Source organism: Pongo pygmaeus, chromosome 7 (assembly GCF_028885625.2).
Source record: "Pongo pygmaeus isolate AG05252 chromosome 7, NHGRI_mPonPyg2-v2.0_pri, whole genome shotgun sequence".
NCBI classification, from domain to species: domain Eukaryota; kingdom Metazoa; phylum Chordata; class Mammalia; order Primates; family Hominidae; genus Pongo; species Pongo pygmaeus.
The window spans coordinates 112,491,333-112,512,653 of record NC_072380.2 but is presented as its reverse complement, the minus strand read 5'-3'; the positions used below and the strand labels follow the sequence as shown (position 1 = coordinate 112,512,653).

General features: G+C 38.5%; 1 protein-coding gene across 30 annotated transcripts in view; it reads left to right on the top strand.

Moving 5' to 3' along the window:
* Positions 1-21,321, top strand: part of RGS22 (regulator of G protein signaling 22) — a 160,982-nt gene that overhangs the window by 46,720 nt on the left and 92,941 nt on the right. For 17 of the 30 annotated variants that reach the window (XR_008504061.2, XM_054497635.2, XM_054497632.2 and 14 more), the window contains 5 exons: positions 1,602-1,731; positions 3,830-4,457; positions 5,931-6,092; positions 15,706-15,880; positions 20,196-20,329. Coding sequence is in view for 28 of the 30 variants with exons in the window: in XM_054497635.2 (XP_054353610.2) it covers positions 1,602-1,731; positions 3,830-4,457; positions 5,931-6,092; positions 15,706-15,880; positions 20,196-20,329 (1,229 nt within the window). In the remaining 2 variants the exon portion in view is untranslated. Of the gene's footprint in view, positions 1-1,601; positions 1,732-3,829; positions 4,458-5,930; positions 6,093-13,782; positions 13,849-15,705; positions 15,881-20,195; positions 20,330-21,321 lie in introns of all 30 variants that reach the window. The other 13 variants (XR_010127331.1, XM_054497630.2, XM_063669414.1 and 10 more) reach the window with 1 other exon arrangement.

Here is a 21,321-nt window from a genome sequence, read left to right as displayed (position 1 = left end):
CCAGCACTTTGGGAGGCTGAGGCGGGCAGATCATGAGGTCAGGAGTTCCAGACCAGCCTGACCAACATGGTGAAACCCCCATCTCTACTAAAAATACAAAAATTAGCCGGGCATGGTGGTGGGCGCCTGTAATCCCAGCTACTCGGTATGCTGAGGCGGGAGAATTGCTTGAACCCGGGAGGCAGATGTTGCAGTGAGCCGAGACTGCACCATTCTACTCCAGCCTGGGTGACAGAGTGAGACTCTGTCTCCAAAAAAAAAAAAAAAAAAAAAAAAAAAATTGTATAAAGTGGAATAATTATGTTAAAGATGTTAAAGCCTGACTGATGACTTCTTTCTGTCCTGTGTCCTACTCCTTCATTCTTTTTTTGCAGTTGAAATAGCAAGGACCTTGTATGTTGGTCTCTCTGAACTCCTTGAATGTTTCTTAATTATTTTGGCCTCCTGCTTAGGCTATTGCTTACAATAAAGTAGTCACTCGATAATTATATGTTAGATGAACGTATAATTAATAATAAATAACTTGATTTTAAAGAAAAAGGGGAACAAAAGTGAATTAGTCTTTGAAAGCTTTTATGCACCCAGGAAACCTTACCTCTGAGAGGGATGGTGACTACATAGATGCCACCTCTCATTTCTCAGTCTTGCTTTGGTCTTCTTATGTGGCTTGACTTGCTATGTTAATTCTGCATAATAGATAGGGAGTAATTTTTCTTCCATTTGAGGTACCTATTCTCCAAGTGTTTCTTAGACTAAGTGCTGACCAACCAGCTGACTGAGTTGGATAAATGAGAAATGAGAGGAATGCTGGAAACTCTCTGCTCTTGTTGAACAACTTGGATTCTCTAGTAAAAATAAAAGAGGACATTACGGAGAGAGGCAGGCAGAGGAATCTTCCCAAGAAGGCTAGGATAGGAGCTTCTTAGGGCTGGGGTTCTAGAAGCTAAGGATCAACTTCAGAATTGAATTGGCTAGTTCAGGGGTACACAGAGGAAAGGAAAAATGGAATGCTCCATTCAGGGGCAGGTGGAGTCAGGAATCAGTCTTCAAGAAGCATTCAATCTAAGCAAACTTGTGAAAACTGAATCTAATGCAAAGGGGCAGCTGAGTTTGGAGAGGTTCCAGTGGCACTAAGAATAGTGTCTCTGTCATACTGGGGGAGCAGTTGTTAAAAACACTGAGCCAGGTGAGACAGAATGGGGGACCTGAAGTAATTGGGAAAGTTGTAAAGGGGAGCAGCTAGCAAAAGGATTGATGGGCCTGGTGACTGACCATCACCAGGATTGTAGTGAATCCAGGAAGTAGGGTTTCATGCCTTTGGTCAACAATAGCCTGAGAGTGAGAGTGGAGAATTTATAGGTATTGGACACATATTTTCCTTTGGTTATCAAATATGAAAAAAAAATCTGGATTGAAATTTCCTTCAGTGTCCTCTTAGCTAATGAATTTTTTGAGTAGAATTTTGTTTTCCTTCATAAGATAATTTTCACTTTACATATTGTACAGTGCAAGTTGAATATTATTATAATGATTTTTCCAGGTTTGTGATCAGAGTAATACTGCTAATCATATGTTAAACTAATATGCTCCCTTCTTCCTAGGCTTCCTATACTCAAACAAAAGATTGGTTTGCATTAGCAAAACAAAGTCAGCAAACAGTATCAACCTTTTCGTTACCCTGTTGTGTACCCTACAACAAACTTAAATCACCAGCTATTTCATCTGTTTCTGGTAAGCAGAAAAGGACAAGAATGACTTCAGAACTTCTCTTTAAGTTTTTGTTTGTTTGTTCTAATTTTACAGTACAGTACTTAGTGGTTGGGGAGAAAAAATTATCCACATACCCTTTGCCTCACTCAACTTCCTATGTTTTTTGAGAGACAACTTTGTATAGTGAAAAGGAGATGGGTTTAGAATGCAACTCTGATATTTATTAGCTGTGTGATGTTTGATGAGTTTTTCCACTTCTGGGAGCCTTGCCTTTTCTCATTTGTAAGATTAGAATAATGATATATACTAAATGGATAGAAAATGCCTGGCCTGGTGCTTGGTACCTAATATGCAGTCAGTCTACAAATTATCACAGTTTACAAATTCTTGTTAAGTCTTTGCAATAAAGTGGGTACAACATTTTTCCCTTCCTAAAAAAAAAAGTTATTGATGGAAATTGAGTTTCCCTTCTGTTTTTAAGTTCAGACTATTTTTCACCTTAAAAAGCAGATAAATTTCTACTGTGGGGAGCTTTGTGGATATACTGACTTTTCATAAAAATAAAAGGAATCTTCCAGAAATGGGAGTCATTAACAGTGAAATTGTTAGAGAAAAAAACTTAGGTGTGAGGACTCAGGAGAAGAACTCAGGAATTCACTTAACATTTCTTAACTAATCTCTTTAAGAAGTATAAGCAACCTCCGGGGAAGTTAAATCTGGATTCCCTAGAATTGAACCTGAGTCTAGGTAAAGAAGAAAATAATCTCCCCAATTGAAAATAGCTGGATTCATAGGCTTCTTATTGTTTTCCCAAAATATTGAAGTATATAATTGGAGATAAAAATAGTATACAGGAAGAGAAGGATGGGAGGAGATGGTGAGCTGGAATGCCTGCCTCGCTCTCTGCGACATCCTCCCTTCAGTTCCATGGGATTGAGTGTATGTCCAGCATCCTTTCACAGATTTACAAAGTCTACTCTCAATATTGGGGAATTTACCTGCAATAAAAATTGTAATGAAATGTTTCCAGTTCATTGAGATTTGAACTCTGGTAATTGAGAAAATGGTCATTGAGAATGGGGCATGGATGACAACAGTTAGCTGATCTGTGGCAATTCAAGGCGCAGATTTACTATGTGAAATAAAGCACTAACGTCAGACATGTCACGGATTTTTGAAAGAGAAAATAGGAGCTGAATACTATATCTTTAGAAAAAGCATACAAATAATCCCTTTGTAAACCTTCATAAGTATCTCATGCCATTTTGTAAGTTTAATGATAGACTGTAAGTTTGATAGTAGTTGAATCTTTTAATGAAATGGTGAATTTTAAAACTTGCTATTATTGTTTCCAGTTCTGGTCTGTTCATACATGGTCTCAATCTATGGTAGTGAATTTTCTTTTATCATACAACATGAAATATCAAAGCACATATAATCATTTAGTATACATATTCTAATTCCTTAATAGATTTGGCCCTTATATATTGATATTATATATCAGTCTGGAATATTACATTTTAAAAGTACATAATGTATTTTTGAATATCTTCTGTGTGTTAGGGATGTCAAATATTTAGTCCATCTGCCACCATTCTTTTCTTCCAAATCCAGGGAAGACGAGGTTAATTCCCATTGGCAGTTTTTTTCTACTGGCTCCAAATGTAGCCTCAGAATCCTTCTTTTTTTTCTTTTTTTCTGAGACAGAGTCTTGCTCTATTGCCCAGGCTGGAGTGCAGTGGTATGCTCCCAGCTCACTGCAACCTCTATCTCCTGGGTTCAAGCGATTCTCATGCCTCAGCCTCCTGAGTAGCTGGGATTACTGCGCCACCATGCCTGGCTAATTTTCGTATTTTTAGTAGAGACGGGGTTTCACCATGTTGGCCAGGCTGGTCTGGAACTCCTGACCTCAAGTGATTCGCCCACCACGGCCTCCCAAAGTGCTGGGATGACAGGCGTGAGCCACCGTGACTGGCCCAGAATCCTTCTTAAGACACTGGTCCATGCAGTCACTACCTATGATAAACCCATTTGCCATTCTGGCTCTATAGCATCTATTTAATAATAAGAAAGGTTTGTATTCATATCTAATCTAATAGCCTTTTATGACTTAATACAGAGAATTTTATCTTTGATGATGGAGTTCACCCTAGGACAAAAAAGGACCCATCTAAAACCAACAAATTGATTTCTGAATTTGAAGAAGAAGAAGGAGAAGAAGAAGAGGTGTCTGTATCTCTACAAGACACTCCTTCTCAAGCTCTTCTGAGAGTATACCTTGGAAAGAAACAGGATGTTGATGAAAGCCTGACAATGCATTTCTCAACATGTGAAGAATTTTTAAGCTCCTATATATACTTTATTTTGAGAGGAGCAATTCAGCAAATTGTTGGAAAGCCAGTTGGAGAAACCCCAGACTATATAAACTTCAACAATATAACAAAAGTGTCATTTGATGATTGTTTTGAGTCTATTCATGGCAAGAATTTTTTAAGTGAATTAGTTCAAACTACAAAGGAGAGGTCAGAAGAGATAGAACAAACAAGTTTAAGTTCAAAGAGTGAGAGTGCTGGACCAGAGAGCAGGGCGGACTGGTGTGTTTCTCATAGGACTTATGACATTGGCAATAGAAAGGAGTTTGAAAGATTTAAGAAATTTATAAAAGGTACATTGGGAGAGAGATATTGGTGGCTATGGATGGATATTGAGAGGTTAAAAGTTCTTAAGGACCCTGGAAGACATCAAAGGTAATTCTATTTTTTTATTTTTCAATAGTTTTAAAAACAAATTATGAATATTAATTTGGGTTATTTAGCACAGGGAGAAAGCCCGAAGTAAATTTTAAAAAATGTAATTTTTTACTCTTGGAGGAATGAATGATAATAAAACTTATTTTATTATAATAGTAAATATTGATCACACTAGTTTTCTGATTTCATAGTTTTCAGATACTAATGATAACAGTTATTTGGGTTTGCGTAATGTTTCTGCCCATACATTCTAGAACTACTTTCAAATTAATTATTCTATTTTCATTTTTATAACATTAAAATGATGTATAGTTTTTATAGAATAAAATAATTTATCAGTTATATAACCATATTAGCATAAAATAGACACCTGCTCTCCCTAGCAGCCTGCTTGGTTAACAAATTCCATAATCTTTGGTTGGATGCCAGGTAGCTGGGTATCTGGATGAGTCTCTCCACTAGAGAACTTCTTGGAGGTCTGATGGGGCTCAGGTCTTTGGTCAGCTCTGTATGTTTTAGATTACTATAAGTTGAAGAACCTTAAGAGAACCCTGTTTTAGGAAAGTCTTTAACTTGTCTTTATTCTCCTGATCTGCTCTGAAGCAGATCAACTATAGTAGATTGCAATTTCCTTAAAGGGTTTGATTGAGTATATACTAGTCACTGGTTAATTCCACTTATTTTAATGACATTCAGATCACAAAGCTCGTTGTTGTATATAGTTATAAGAGCAGAGGTCACTAAATGGTTGATTATGAAGCATGACCTTATTGATCATTACCACTTTTGAAGACATGTCAGGGTCGTTATATGCAAGTAGTCTACATAAGTTTTTCAGGATCAACACTGTAGTTCCCACTGTTCCTGTAACAAATTACCACAAACTTAGTGGCTTAAAGCAACAGAATTTTATTTATTCTCAGACAGTTCTGGAAGTCAGAAGATTCTAGGGGTAAACAAATTCCTTATTTTTTCCATCTAATGAAGGCCTTGGTTCATGGGCTTTTTTTCTGTCTTCAAAGCTAGCAGCACAGCATCTTCTCTCTGACCTCTGCTCTATCCTCACATCTTTTCTCTATGATGCTGACCTTCTTGTCTCTCTCTTAGAAGGATCCTTGTGATTACAATGGGACCATCTAGATAATACAGGATATCTCTTTAAAGTCTTTAACTTAAGCACATCTGCAGAGTTCTCTTTGACATGTAAGGTAACTTAGTCACAAGCTCTAGAAATTAGAACGTAGACATCTTTGCAAGGTCATTTATTCAGCTTGTCACAAATACCCTTCCCATTTCCATAACTGTGAGAAATATCTTCACCTCCACAAAAATTTTTGGTACCTCTGACACTCAGTGTTGGTTTTGAGATAGTTCATTACTTGTCTGAAACATTTCAGAAGTGAAAACATTTTGGTAGTTGAATATTCTACCAATGTGTGTGTGTATATGTGGAAATGTGTTTTCTTTCAGACATCTTGAGAAGATGAAAAAATGCTATCTAGTGAGCAATGGAGATTACTACCTTTCTGCAGAAATCTTATCAAAATTTAAACTGTTGGATGGATCACAGTGGAATGAAGAGCATTTAAGAAATATTCAGTCTGAAGTTTTAAAACCTTTACTTCTGTATTGGTAAGAAAACATGAATCAGTTACTTACTTTCACTTTTCTTACACCAGTTATGAGTTATACTTTTTTTTGTCTTACGGATATATAACTTATGGAAACCTAAAATGACAAGACTATTATATCTTTGGCCTTCTTTAAGGTACTTGTCCTTTAGATAATTTGGATGTTTGGGTGACTTTAAATCCATAATAAGGCGGGACAGTATTTAAGTTGCCTTTTAACTTTGGTGAGCATATTCTTTTTTTTTTCAGCAGAATTTACGTTTTATTTATTTATTTACTTTTAACTTCTATTTTAAGTACAGGGGTACATGTGCAGGTTTGTTACATAGGTAAACTTGTGTCATTAGGGGTTTGTTGTATGGATTATTTCATCACCCAGGTGTTAAGCCTTATATCCATTAGTTATTTTTCCTGATCCTCTCCTTCCTTTCTATCCTACACCCTCTGATAGGCCCCAGTGTGTGTTGTTCCCCTCTGTGTATCCATGTGTTCTCATCATTTAGCTCCCACTTATAAGTGAGAACATGATATATTTGGTTATCTGTTCCTGTGTTAGTTTGCTGAGGATAATGGCCTCCAGTTCCATCCATATCCCTGCAAAGGACATGAACTTGTTCTTTTTTATGGCTGCATAGTATTCCATGGTATATATGTACCACATTTTCTTTATCCAGTCTATCACTGATGGGCATTTAGGTTGATTCCTTATCTTTTTTATTGTGAATAGTGCTGCAATGAACATACACGTGCATGTGTCTTTATAATAGCACAATTTATATTCCTTTGGGTATATACCCAGTAATGGGATTGCTGTATCAAATGGTATTTCTCTTGTTAGGGCTTTGAGGAGTTGCCGCACTATCTCCCACAGTGGTTGAACTAATTTACACTCCCACCAACAGTGTATAAGCCTTCCTTTTTCTCCACAACCTCATCAGCCTCTGTTATTTTTTGAGTTTTTACTAATAGCCATTCTGACTGGCTTGAGATGGTATCTCAATGTGGTTTTGATTTGCATTTCTCTAATGATCAGTGATGTTGAACTTCTTTTCATATGACTGTTGGCCACATGTATGTCTTCTTTTGAAAGTGTTCATGTCCTTTACCTACTTTTTAATGGCTTTTTTTCTTGTAAATTTGTTTAAGTTCCTTATAAATGCTGGATATTAGATCTTCATTTGATGCATAGTTTGCAAAAATTTTCTCCCATTCCATAGGTTGTCTGTTCACTCTGTTGATAGTTTCCTTTGCTGTGCAGAAGCTCTTTAGTTTAGATAGATCCAATTTGTCAATTTTCCTTTTGTTGCAATTGCTTTTGGCATCTTTGTCATGAAATCTTTGCCTGTGCCTATGTCCTGAATGGTATTGCCTAGGTTGTCTTCCATGGTTTTTATAGCTTTTAAGTTTTACATATAAGTCTTATTGTGTTAATTTTTGTGTATGGTATAAGGAAGGGGTCCAGTTTCAGTCTTCTGCATATGGCCAGCCAGTTATCCTAGCTCCATTTATTGAATAGGGAATTCTTTCCCCATTGCTTGTTTTTGTTGGGTTTTTCAAAGATCAGATAGTTGTAGGTGTGTGGTCTTATTTCTGCATTCTCTATTGTTCGATTGGTCTGTGTATCTGTTATTGTACCAGTACCATGCTGTTGTGGTTACCATAGACCTGTAGTATAGTTTGAATTCGGGTAGTGTGATGGCTCCAGCTTTGCTCTTTTTGCTTAGGATTGCCTTGGCTATTTAGGCTCTTTTTGGTTTCATATGAATTTTAAAATAGTTTTTTCTAGTTCTGTGAAGAATCTCAGTGGTAGTCTAATAGGAATAGCATTGAATCTATAAATTGCTTGGGGCAGTATAGCCATTTTAATTATATTGATTCTTCTTATCCATGAGTATGGAATGTTTTTCCATTTGTTTGTGTCACCTCTGATTTCTTTGAGCAATGTTTTGTAGTTCTCCTTGTAGAAAATTTTCACCTCCCCTACTTAGCTATATTCCTAGGTATTCCTAGCTATATTGCTAGCTATATTCCTAGGTATGCTTTTTGTGGCAGTTGTGAATAGGGGTATGTTCCTGATTTGGCTGTCAGCTTGGAGCACATTCTTCTATATGTGACATTTTTATGATTGGTATTTCATAAAGTTGGGGTATGTGTGTGTGTGTGTGTGTGTGTGTGTGTATATATACATGTAGCTAAAGTTGCAGATTTATCATCTTAATAAACTTTTTTTGAGTATTACTATAGGCTAAGTGCTATGCTGAGAATACAAGGGTGAAACATGATCAAATCCTTGTGGTCATAGTGTGATGGGAAGAACATACATGTGACATTAGTATAATAAAAGAAAGTGTGGTAAATGCACAGGATATAGAGAGGAGGTAATATTTTACCTGGGAACTTGAGGGACTTGAAGCAAGGGAAAGAGAATGGGCATAGTGGAAAAAAATACATACCATTTGAAGATCAGTGAATTGTTCCATGTGAGTGTGATCAATCTGATTGTGTCACTTATCTACACTAGACTTTTTATTTTAAGATAACTGTAGACTTATAGTTAAAGAAGTCTAAGCATAATGGCTCATGCCTGTAATCTCAGTGCTTTGGGAGACTGAGGCAGGAGGATTGCTTGAGGCAAGGAATTTGAGACCAGCCTGGGCAACACAGTAAGACTCCATCTCTATTTTATTAAAACCATTTTTTTAAATAAAGAAAAATTTAAAAAGAAATAATACAAAGATATACTGTGTATCTTTCATATATTTTCCCCCAGTGGTAACATCTTGCATAACTATAGTACAATATCACAATGAGGACATTGACTTTGATACAATTTCTTTGTTTTTTTTCTCTCTGGAAGATCTGTCCAATGCTGAAAGTCGGGGGTTGAAGTCTCCAGCTATTATTGCATTGGGACCTATCTCTCTTTGTAGTTCTAATAATATTTCCTTTATGTATCAGAGTGCTCCAGTGTTGGATACATATATATGTAAAATTGTTATATCCTCTTACTGAATTGACCCCTTTATCATTATATAGTGACCTTCTTTGCCTCTTCTTACAGTTTTTGTCTTGAAATCTGTTTTGTCTGATAGAAGTATAGCTACTCCTGCTTTTTTTTTTTTGTTTGCATTGACATGGAACATGTTTTTCCATCCCTTTATTTTTAGTTTGTATGTGTCTTTGTAGGTGAAGTGTTGTTTCTTGTAGGCACCATATCAATGGGCCTTGTGTTTTCATCCATTCAGCCACTGTGTCTTTTGATTGGAGAGTTTAGCCCATTTACATCAATGGCATTATTGATAAGTAAGGACTTCTGCCATTTTATTGTTTTCTGGTTGTTTTGTGGTGTTCTTTGTTTCCTTACTTCCTTCCCTGTCTCCCTTTAGTGAATGTGATTTTCTCTGTTGATATGATTTAGTTTCTTGCTTTTTATTTCTTGTGTATCCATTGTATGTTTTTTGGTTTGAGGTTACCATGAGGCTGGCAAATACTATCTTATAACCCATTATTTTAACCTGATGAGAACTTAACACTGCATAAACACACAAGCAAAAAGAAAACTAATAAAAGTTCTATTCTTTAACTTTGTCCCCCCCACTTTTAAATGTTTTGTTGTTTCTGTTTGTTTCTTACTGTACTGTCTATGTCTTGAAAAGGTGCTGTAGTTATTAATTTTGATTGGTTCATTGTTTGGTCTTTCTACTTGGGATAAAAGTAGTTTACACATCACTATTACAGTGTTATAATATTCTGTATTTTTCTGTTTACTTGCTATTTATTACCTGTGTGTTTTATACCTTCAGGTGATTACTTATTGCTCATTAACATTCTTTTCTTTCTGATTGAAATACTCCCTTTAGCATTTCTTGTAGGACAGGTCTTGTATTATTTGAAATCCCTCAGCTTTTGTTTGTCTGGAAAAGTCTTTATTTCTCCTTCATATTTGAAGGATATTTTTGTTGGATATACTCTACACTAGGGTAAAAGTTTTTTCCTTCAGCACTTTAAATATTAGGTTGGTGCAAAAGTTATTGCGGTTTTTGCCGTTACTTTTAATATGTCATGCCACTCTCTCCTGGCCTATAATGTTTCTGTTGAAAAGTCAGCTGCTGGATGTATTAGAGCTCCCTGTATATTGTTTATTTTTCTTGCTGCTTTTGGGTTCCTTTCTTTATCTTTGACCTTTGGGAGTTTGAGTATTAAATGCCTTGCAGTAGTCTTCTTTGGGTTAAATCTGCTTGGTGTTCTATAACCTTCTTATATTTGGATATTGATATCTTTCTCTAGGTTTGAGAAGTTCTCTGTTATTATCCCTTTGAATAAACTTTCTACCCCTATCTCTTTTCTACCTCCTCTTTAAGGCCAATAACTCTTAGATTTGCCTTTTTGAGGCTGTTTAGGCATGCCTTATTGTTGTTGTTTTTTTTTTTTTGTCTCCTCTGACTGTATATTTTCAAATAGCCTGTCTTCAAGCTCACGGATTCTTTCTTCTTCTTGATCAATTATGCTGTTAAGATTCTGATGCATTCTTCAAAGTGCAAATTGCATTTTTCAGCTCCAGAATTGCTGCTTGATTCTGTTTAACAATTTTAATATCTTTGTTAAATTTATCTGATAGAATCTTGAATTTCTTCTCTGTGTTATCTTGAATTTCTTTGAGTTTTCTTAACACAGTTATTTTGAATTCTCTGTCTGAAAGGTCACATATCTCTGTTTCTCCAGAACTGGTCCCTGTTGCCTTATTTCATTCATTTGGTGAGGTTGTTTTTTCTTGGATGATGTTGAGCTAGTAGATGTTCTTCAGTGTCTGGGCATTGAAGAGTTAGTCCATTCTCATGCTACTAATAAAGACATGCCTGAGACTGAGTAATATATAAAGGAAAGAGGTTTATTGGACTCACAGATCCATGTGACTGGGGAGGCCTCACAATCATGGCAGAATACAAAGGAAGAGCAAAGGGATGTCTTACATGGCAGCAGGCAAGACAGCTTGTGCAGGGGAACTCCCATTTATAAAAATCAGATCTCATGAGTCTTATTCACTACCACAAGACCAGCATGGGAAAGACCCACCCACAGGATTCCATTACCTCCCACCGGATTCCTCCCATGACCCATGGGAATTATTACAATTCAAGGTGAGATTTGGGTGGGGACACAAAGCCAAATCATATCATTCCTCCCCGGCCCCTCCCAGAAATCTAATGTTCCTTTCACATTTCAAAACACCATCATGCCTTCCCAACAGTCCCCAAAGTCTTAACTCATTTTGGCATTAACTCAAAAGTCCACAGTCCAAAGTCTCATTTGAGACAAGGCAAGTCCCTTCTGCCTATGAGCCTGTAAAATCAAAAGCAAGTTAGTTACTTCCTAGATACAATGCGGGTACAGGAATGGGGTAAATACACCCATTCTAAATGGGAAAAATTGGCCAAAACGAAAGGGCCACAGGCCCCATGCAAGTCCAAAATCCAGCAGGACAGCCAAATCTTAAAGCTCTGAAATGATCTCCTTTGATTCTATGTCTCACCTCCAGGTCATGCTTATCTGAGAGGTGGGTTCGTATGGTCTTGGGCAGTTCTGCCCCTGTGGCTTTGCAGTGTATGGCCTCCCTCCCAACTGCCTTCATGGGCTGGTATTGAGTGTCTGCGTCTTTTCCAGGCACACGGTACAAACTGTTGGTGGATCTACCATTCCGGGGTCTGGAAGATGGTGGCCCTCTTCTCACAGCTCCACTAGGCAGTGCCCCAGTGGGGACTCTATGTGGGGGCTACAACACCACATTTCCCTTCCTCACTGCTCTAGCAGAGGTTCTCCATGAGTGCCCCGCCCCTGCAGCAAACTTCTATCTGGACATCCAGGCGTTTCCATACATACTCTGAAATCTAGGCAGAGTTTCCCAAACCTCAATTCTTGACCTCTGTGCACTGCAGGCTCAACACCATGTGGAAGCTACCAAGGCTTCAGAGGGACTTGCACCCTCTGAAGCCATGGCCCAAGCTGTGCCTTGACCCCCTTTAGCCATGGCTGGAGCAGCTGGAACACAGGGCACCAAGTCCCTAGGCTGCACACAGCAGGGGGGCCCTGGGCCCCAGCCCACAAAAACATTTTTTGTCCCCTAGGCCTCCAGGCCTATGATGGGAGAGGCTGCTGTGAAGGCCTCTGACATGCCCTGGAGACATTTTCTCCATTGTCTTGGTGATTAACATTTGGCTCATCGTTACTTATGCGAATTTCTGCAGCCAGCTTGAATTTCTCCCCAGAAAATGGATTTTCTTTTCTATCGCATCATCAGGCTGCAAATTTTCCAAACTCTTATGCTCTGCTTCCCCTTGAACGCTTCGCTGCTTAGAAATTTTTTCCCCCGATACCCTAAATCATCTCTCTCAAGTTCAAAGTTCCACAAATCTCTGGGACAGGGGCAAAATGCCACCAGTCTCTTTGCTAAAACATAGCAAGATTCACCTTTGCTCCATGTCCCAACAAATTCCTCATCTCCATCTGAGACCACCTCAACCTGGACTTTATTGTCCACACTTTCACCATTTTGGTCAGTGCCATTCAACAAGTCTCTAGGAAGTTCCAAACTTTGCCACATCTTCCTATCTTCTTCTGAGTCCTCCAAACTGTTCCAACCTCTGCCTGTTACCCAGTTCCAAAGTTGCTTCCACATTTTCAGTATCTTTACAGCAGCACCCCACTCTACTGGTACCAGTTTACTGTATTAGTTCATTCTCATGCTGCTAATAAAGACATACCCGAGACTGGGTAATATATAAAGCAAAGAGGTTTAATGAACTCACAGTTCCACATGGCTGGAGAGGCCTCACAATCATGGTAGAAAACAAAGGAAGAGCAAAGGGATATCTTACATGGCAGCAGGCAAAAGAACTTGTGCAGGGGAACTGTAAGACTTATTCACTACCAGGAGAACAGCATGGGAAAGACCTGCCCCCATGATTCAGTTACCTCCCATCAGATCCCTCCCATGACATGTGGGAATTATAATTCAAGGTGAGATTTGGGTGGGGACACAGAGCCAAACCATATGAGGTAGATACTGTAGTCTTCACTGCCTGGGCTTGTTTGTACCTATCCTTCTTGGGAAGGCTTTCCAGGTATTTGAAAGGACTTGGGTATTGTGATATAGGCTGTATCTGCTTTAGGGGGCACCCTAAGGTTAGTAATGCTGTTGTTCTTGCAAACTCATAGAAGTACCTCCTGGATGGTCTCGAACACTATCTGGGAGAATCCTGTGGACCCCAAGTGGAGACTCTTGTTCTCCTCCCTTACTTTCTCCCAAATAGAGTCTCTCTTTCTGTTCTGAGCCACCTAAAGGTGGGAGTAGAGTGCAGCTGCCACCACTACAACTGTGCTGGGTCAGATCTGAAGCTAGCATAGCACTGGGTCTTGCCCAAGCCCTGCTGTAACCACTCCCTGGCTACTGTGTATGTTTGCTGAAAGCCCTGGGCTCTACAATTAGCAGGTGGCAAAGACAGCCAGGCTTGAGTCCTTCCCTTCAGGGTGGCAAGTTCCCACAGGCCGTAGGTGGGTCCAGAGGTGCCATCCAGGAGTCAGGGACTAGAGTCAAGCATCTTAGAAGTCTACCTGGTGTTCTATTGTACTGTGGCTGAACTGACACTCAAAGCATAACTTGTAGTGCTTCCCACTGTTCCTTTCCCTTTCCAAAGGTGGAGGAGGCTTACCCCACAACCACCATCACCGTGGGCCATGAGGACTTCTGCCAGCCATCCCATGTATGATTTATTTGATAAAAGTCTATAGATATGCCCCATTACTGGTTGACATGCAAATAAGTAATTTTGAATATTTCTAAGTCTGCAAGTAAAGGTTCTGAAATACAGTATAGAATGACCACAGAGATCTATACCAAATGCTTTCTGATCCTAAACTAATTATGGACTTTGGATTCTCTTTCACTCCCAATCTGTGTTCATGTCAGGAGAGATATCCATCTTTTTCCTATTTTACTTTATTTTTAAAATTTTTTAAATTTTCTTAGAGACAGGTTTCACTTTGTCAGTCAGGCTGGAGTGCAGTGGCATGGTCATTGGCTCACTGCAGCCTGGAACTGCTAAGCTCAAGTGATCCTCTCACCTCAGCTTCCCAAATAGATAGGACTTACAGGAACATGCCACCATGCTCAGCTAATTTAAAAAATTTTTCTGTAGAGACAAGCTTAGTATGTTGCCTAGGCTGGTCTTGAACTCTTGGCCTCAAGCAATCCTCCCACCATGGCTTCCCAAAATACTGGGATTACAGGTATAAGCCATCATGCATAGTCATTCTTCCATTTTAAAGGGAAGTAATTTTCTACCAGGCCTTGAAATATGGAATAAGAATTAGTCTTTGGGCTGTGGCATTAAGGGGAATACCTGGTCCAAGAAGCAATTAGCAGCAGGCTCTTACAGCTGGAGTTAACCCTATATCCCATAAAGTGTTAGCCCACATACTGAATACCATGATATCTATCCAATTAAGTGTGGCCTTAATATTGTGCCAGACATTCTTTTCCCTAAGTTTCTGGCAGTAATGTTGGTCTTTGATTTATATAAATTATTGTAAAATTAATTCTTACCTTCAAATTTAAGACTTGAAAATAAATAGTATGTATTATAACCTACTTTAGTAGCATACTTAAGCATTATAAAAATGTTTATAGGCCGGGCGCAGTGGCTCACGCCTGTAATCCCAGCACTTTGGGAGGCTGAGGAGGGCAGATCACAAGGTCTAGAGATCAAGACCATTCTGGCTAACACGGTGAAACCTGTCTCTACTAAAAATACAAAAAATTAGCCGGACATGGTGGCACATGCCTGTAGTCCCAGCTACTTGGGAGGCTGAGGCAGGAGAATTGCTTGAACCCAGGAGGCAGAGGTTGCAGTGAGCTGAGATCGCACCACTGCATTCCAGCCTGGGCGATAGAGCAAGACTCCATGTCAAAAAAAAAAAAAAAAAGTTTATATGTTTTAAATGTTAATTTTATTCTAACAATTTTTATTATAGATAAATGCCAAAGTGCTTTAAAATTATCCCAAGTACATTTTATATTTATTTTACTAGAAACTGTAAGTTGTTTTAAAAATTCCTTTATGGATAGACAGATTCCTTCCTTCCCTCCCTCCCTTCTTTCCTTCCTTCCTTTTTTAGATAGAGTTTCGCTCTTGTCGCCCAGGCTGGAGTGCAGTGGCACAATCTCGGCTCACTGCAACCTCCGCCTTCCAGGTTCAGGCGAATCTCCTGCCTCACCCCCCTGAGTAGCTGGGGTTACAGGTGCCCGTCACCATGCCCAGCTAATTTTTATATTTTTAGTTTTCTTATCAAGCAGCTAATAATTTTAACATAATTTTACTTATGATGTTTTTCCCACTGTGTATTGCCTTTTTGTATGAGTGAATGGGATTGCAGGCAGCTGACATATCATAGAAAAATATTTTTTCAAGGCCACGCAGTAGAGAAAGAAGTGAAAGTTATTAGAAAAGAGGTATGGCAAGACTGTTAATTGTGAGCACAGCTATTATGTATTTTGTAGGCTTTTCATTTTTGAGGCTTATTGTTTAGTTCAATCTTACATTTATTTTTCCAATAAACAGGGCACCAAGATTCTGTGTTACTCATTCAGCCTCAACAAAATATGCTAGTGCGGAACTGAAATTCTGGCACCTCCGTCAAGCAAAACCAAGGAAGGATATTGACCCTTTTCCACAAATGGCAACCCTCTTGCCATTAAGACCCAAATCTTGCATTCCACAGATACCTGAGATCCAGGTAGGGTGTACATTCATGCCGTGGTCTCTACTAAGTTTGTAGTAAAATATGTATGCTTGAGTGTTTGTGCACTGATAATTTTCATATAAGCTTTGTTGTGATTGTTGCTAATGTACAAGCTGCAACATTTAGGAAATAAGAAAACCTACAGTCTGTTCTCTACCAAGCAGCCAAAGTGAGCCTTTAAAAATATATAATCATGGCCGGGCACGGTGGCTCATGCCTGTAATCCCAGCATTTGGGAGGCCGAGGCAGGCGGATCACGAGGTCAGGAGATCAAGACCATCCTGGCTAACACGATGAAACCCCGTCTCTACTAAAAATACAAAAAATTAGCCGGGCGTGGTGGCGGGTGCCTGTAGTACCAGCTACTCGGGAGGCTGAGGCAGGAGAATAGTGTGAACCCAGGAGGTGGAGCTTACAGTGAGCTGAGATCATGCCACTGCACTCCAGCCTGGGGGACAGAGTGAGACTCTGTCTCAAAAAAAATAAATAAATAAAAGATTAAAAAAATATATAAAATCATGTCACTCATCTTCTCAAAATTCTCCAGTGGTCTTCTTTTTCATTCAGAATAAAATCCAAAGTCTTTACACAGTTGTATAAGCTCCTGCTAACCCTCTGACTTCATTTCTTACCACTCTTAACTTACTCCATTGCAGCCACACTGGTCTCCTTGCTCTTCTTTGAAGACACCACAGAAAAATCTCCAGGGCTTTGTGCTTGCTGTTTGCCTTGCTTAGAGCACTCTTCCTCCAGATATGCAGATGGCTTTCCCCCTCACTTCCTTTAGGTGTCTGCTCAAGTGCCGCTTAATCAGAGAGGCTATTCTTGAGGCTTATAGTTTCTATGTAAGCACACTTACGTAGAATAGCACACATACCCTCCGTCACTATCTATACCCTTTGCCCTCCTTTATTTTGCTTTACTATATTTATTACCATGTGATTTATCTATTTATTGTCTTTTACCTCCTACTAGAATGTAAAGAACTTTTCTTTAAGTGCATTTCACCAGTGCCTAGAAAGTGCCTGGCACATAATAGTTGCTGAGTAAGTATAAATTGAATGAATGAGTGAGAAGTAGCAATAGCTGAATTATAAGTCATGAGCATTTTTTCAAATGGGGAAAACAGTACAAAAATATAAAGGGGGAAAGTTCAAAAAGAGAAGAAAAGTTAACTAACTTTATAGAGAAGAAATAAATAACCCTACATTTTGGCATAGAGCTGCAGTAGCTGTAGATATGACCTGTGTTTCAGAAGTAAAGAGCCTTATTAATCATAGTAGCCCTTAAAGGTGTCACCTGTTAACTGTTATTGGCCTTATAGTCACATACAACCTCTTGGAAAGATTGCTTTGTATTCAGGATGTCTTATTTTAAAAGGCAGAAGATATATAATGCGGTTTTTAAAGTTTTACTTCCACAAGCAGTGTTTTAGAGCTGGAGGGACCTTAACCCTGTCTGTGGTTTAACCCTGGAAACATTAGAATCACCTGAAGAACTGTTCAGACATACCAATGCCTGGGTCCCGCCTTCAGAGATTCTGATTTAATTGATCTTGAATGGGTCAGGGTCACTCTGTAAAATCAGGGGGTTGGCTTACAACTGAAGTTCTCAACCCTTCCTGAACATTAGAGCCACATTTTAGAACCTGCAATTTATTAAGATTCTCAGGTGATTCATATGTGAAACACTGCTGTAGACTGGTGGTTCTCAAGCTTTAGCATTCAGAAAAGTCAGCTGAAGAGCTTGTTAAAATAAAGATTCCTGGGCTTCACCCAGAGATCAAAATCCAGTAGTTCTGGGGTAGAACCCAAGGATTCATTTGCTTTTCTTTTTTCCTTTTTTTTTTGGGGATGGAGTTTCGTTTTTGTTGCCCAGGCTGGAGTGCAATGGCGTGGTCTTGGCTCACTGCAACCTCTGCCTCCCAGGTTCAAGCAGTTCTCCTGCCTCAGTCTCCCAAGTAGCTGGTATTACAGGCACCCACCACCACACCTGGCTAATTTTTTTGTATTTTTAGTAGAGATGGGATTTCACCATGTTGGCCAGGCTGGTCTTGAACTTCTGACCCAGGTGATCTGCCCGCCTCGGCCTCCCAAAGTGCTGGGATTACAGGCTTGAGCCACCACACCCAGCCTCATTTGCATTTCTAACAAGCTCTCTCCCTGGTGATGCTCTTGCTGCTGCTTTGGGGATCACATTTTAAGTTAATGTACTTTAGTGCACGAATGTTTCCTCATCTTGGAGCTATAGTACAGGGAGCACATCATCTGATAACATATGAACATTTGTACAAACAACGTTATTAAGCTGAAAAGAAAGGGGGAAGAAAAAATAAGTGACGTGGTTGATGAAAGGAACTCGAATAAGAGAACAATGCCAAAGGAGTGGGTAGAGATTAGCTTGTGTGAAAAAGTTGTATAAACCTGACTTCTCATCTGTTGTTTTCATTTGACTTCCTGAAAATCATTACCATATGCTGTCATTGATGTTATCTAGTTGGACAACTCATTCTGGTCTCACTCTCTCTCTCCTTGGCAGAAAATACTCTAAGGAATAGAGCTCAATTCCATTTTATTTTTCCATTACAGAAACTAAGGTATAACTTATATACAGCAAAATTCACCCTTTTTAGTGTATAGTTCTGTAAATTTGGATAAAGTATACATTGTGTATCCACCATCACACTCATGCTGGAGAGCAGTTCCTTTACACCGCCCTCTGCTACAATCCACTGTAACCCTTTCTCAGGCTTTTTTGTTTTGTTTTTGTTTCCCCACCCATCCCCATCAGTTACTTTCTGGCTACTTCTAGCTTTCACCTAAGCCAGCAAGCTCAAAAAGTCTAATATAGGCCTTTGTCTATATGATATGTTAATTTTTTTTTTATTTTAAGAAAACTTAAAAAAATTATTGCGGTAGAAAACATCACATAAAATTTGTCATCTTAATCATTTTTCATATGTATGGGTTCAATAGTATTAGTTATATTCACAATGTTGTGAAACAGATCTCTAGAACTTTTTCATCTTGCAAATATGACTCTGCCCATTAAAGACCAACTCTCCTTTTTCCCATCCCCACAGCCCCTGGTAACCACCACCCTACTTTCTGTTTCTATAAATTTGGCTACTTTTGTATTATATACTTTTAATAATAAGCTCAGCCTCTTGTGGTAACTCTCATTTATAGAGTGTTGTTTAATGTCATGCTGTGTTCTGAATTACTAAAACAGATGTAAGCCGTTATATATGGGAAGTTATATATAGAATATACTTGTTATTAATTTTCTTTATAGAATTCTTAAAAAATTATTAGTAGTTATTACATAGAGTATATATAAGGTTTTATTGTTTGTTCTGGATAATAAAACATTAAAAGTATATTCCTTGCTTTCTTGCAATGTATATAGTATTCTAATGGAAGTTGACGTATTAGAAAAGTTTTGTATGTTTGTTTTTGAAATTATAAAAATAATAAAACTACTGTAAATTTGGAAACTGGAGAAGAGACGAATCACTTCTGATCTTACCTACTTCCGGACAACTACTAACTTATTTTAGGCTGCTTCTGTGAATTTTTTGTTTTACTGTACTTAGACTTTTGTTTTCTGATTATCTCTTTTATCATAAGGATTTTTCCATGTGTGTCATCATTTTTGTAACTACTACTTTTAAGTATTATATAATGTTACATTTATGTATATCCCATTCTCCATTTGGACGTTTAGTTGTTTATACTTTTTTTAATCCATGCATCTCATATTCTGGATTTAAATTGTTAACTTTTACCATAAATAACTCTAAGAATGGGAAAAATAACCATGAAGTAAATGCCCCAAAATGAAAGCAAATAGTGCTGTTAAGATATAGAGCCCTTCTTATGTGGACCAAGGGTATCTTTGTTTTGTTTACCTGCCCTGTGACCGCTGACACCTGCACCTCCCCCAACACACACACAGCCCTCGCCACACATACATACATCTAGCTCTAATACCTATTCAGTTATAGAATAAAGAATAGTTTTTACAATGTTCTTTCTCCAGGAAAGAGTCTTCTTTCACAATGGTGGAAGTAAGGATATAAGCCTTTGGCTCTTCCTTTTGTACAGTCTAAATTGCTGTTTGATTCCACTTTGCAGCTTGCATAAAAGTAGGAGCTGGAGAAGGAAAAAATTTCTTTTCTAATGGGAAGCATTGTAGGAGGCAAAGGGAAAGAAAAAGTATCGAGTGATGAGAACAAATTCGAGGTATGGGTGCAGAGCTGTGCTTTTTTCTCTCTCATTTTCATTTTGCTCATGTTACCATCTTTTAGAAAGAAGAATTCAGCTTATCACAACCTCCTAAATCTCCCAATAAATCACCTGAAGTAAAAACAGCAACTCAAAAGCCTTGGAAGAGGGCGCTTTTGTATCCAGGTTCTTCTAAAGATGATGTGATTGAGAAAGGGTAGGTGCAACTTTTTGTGTGTTAAGTGCTTTTCTGCAATACTAAGAGTTTTAGAGAATTTAAAAACTAAACAGAAATTAAAAACTAGTACTTTGATATTTTTACATGGGTTCTTAATTTTCAGTGATATGTATTAGAGGCTTATACTTTGCATGAATACTCTAAATTAGGAGTAGAGTTCCAGATATTAGTAATTTTAAAGAGATGATGCCTCTCATCTCCAGCTTCTCAAGACTTCTCTTGAGAAGATTGCCCTCTAATTTTTTTTGGGTCTATTCAATAATTCTATATTTCTCAAATTTGAGAACTTACAAGACTCTCAAGAATATTGTCATTGTTACTGACCAGATACGGTGGCTCAGAGCTGTAATCCCAGCATTTTGGAGGCCAAGGCAGGCAGATTGCTTGAGCCTAGGAGCTTGAGACCAGCCTAGGTAATATAGTGAGATCATGTCTCTACAAAAATTTTAAAAAATTAGCCGAGTGTGGTGGCACGTGCCTGTAGTATCAGCTACTCGGAAGGCTGAGGGATGAGAATCACTTGAACCCGGGAGGCAGAGGTTGCAGTGAGCCAAGATCATTTCACTGCACTCCAGCCTGGGCGACAGAGTGAGGCTCCATCTAAAAAAAAAAAAAAAAAAGGTATGAAGGGTTTACCAGTGTCTTTGACTCTCATAAGCAAACCCTCAGGAAAAAGCAGCCTCAAATGCCGAAGTCTCCTCTGTGAATTCTTATCCTCTGGGTTTTGACTCAGTTATTCTTGACTACATTGTTAACACGCAGATGCCTTTAAGTGGATTTATTTTTGTAAGTTTTTTCAGCTTATCTAGTTGCCTTCTACCTGAGGTTGATCCAAATCACCTTCTCTGCCATTTCCAAAAGTAGCAGTTAATGAGCTTTTGTGGCATTGACACTTTGCTTGCATTGTATAAATTAATTCTTTTTTTTTTTAAATTGCAACGCCGTTCTGAAGGCACATGTATCTGTTAATT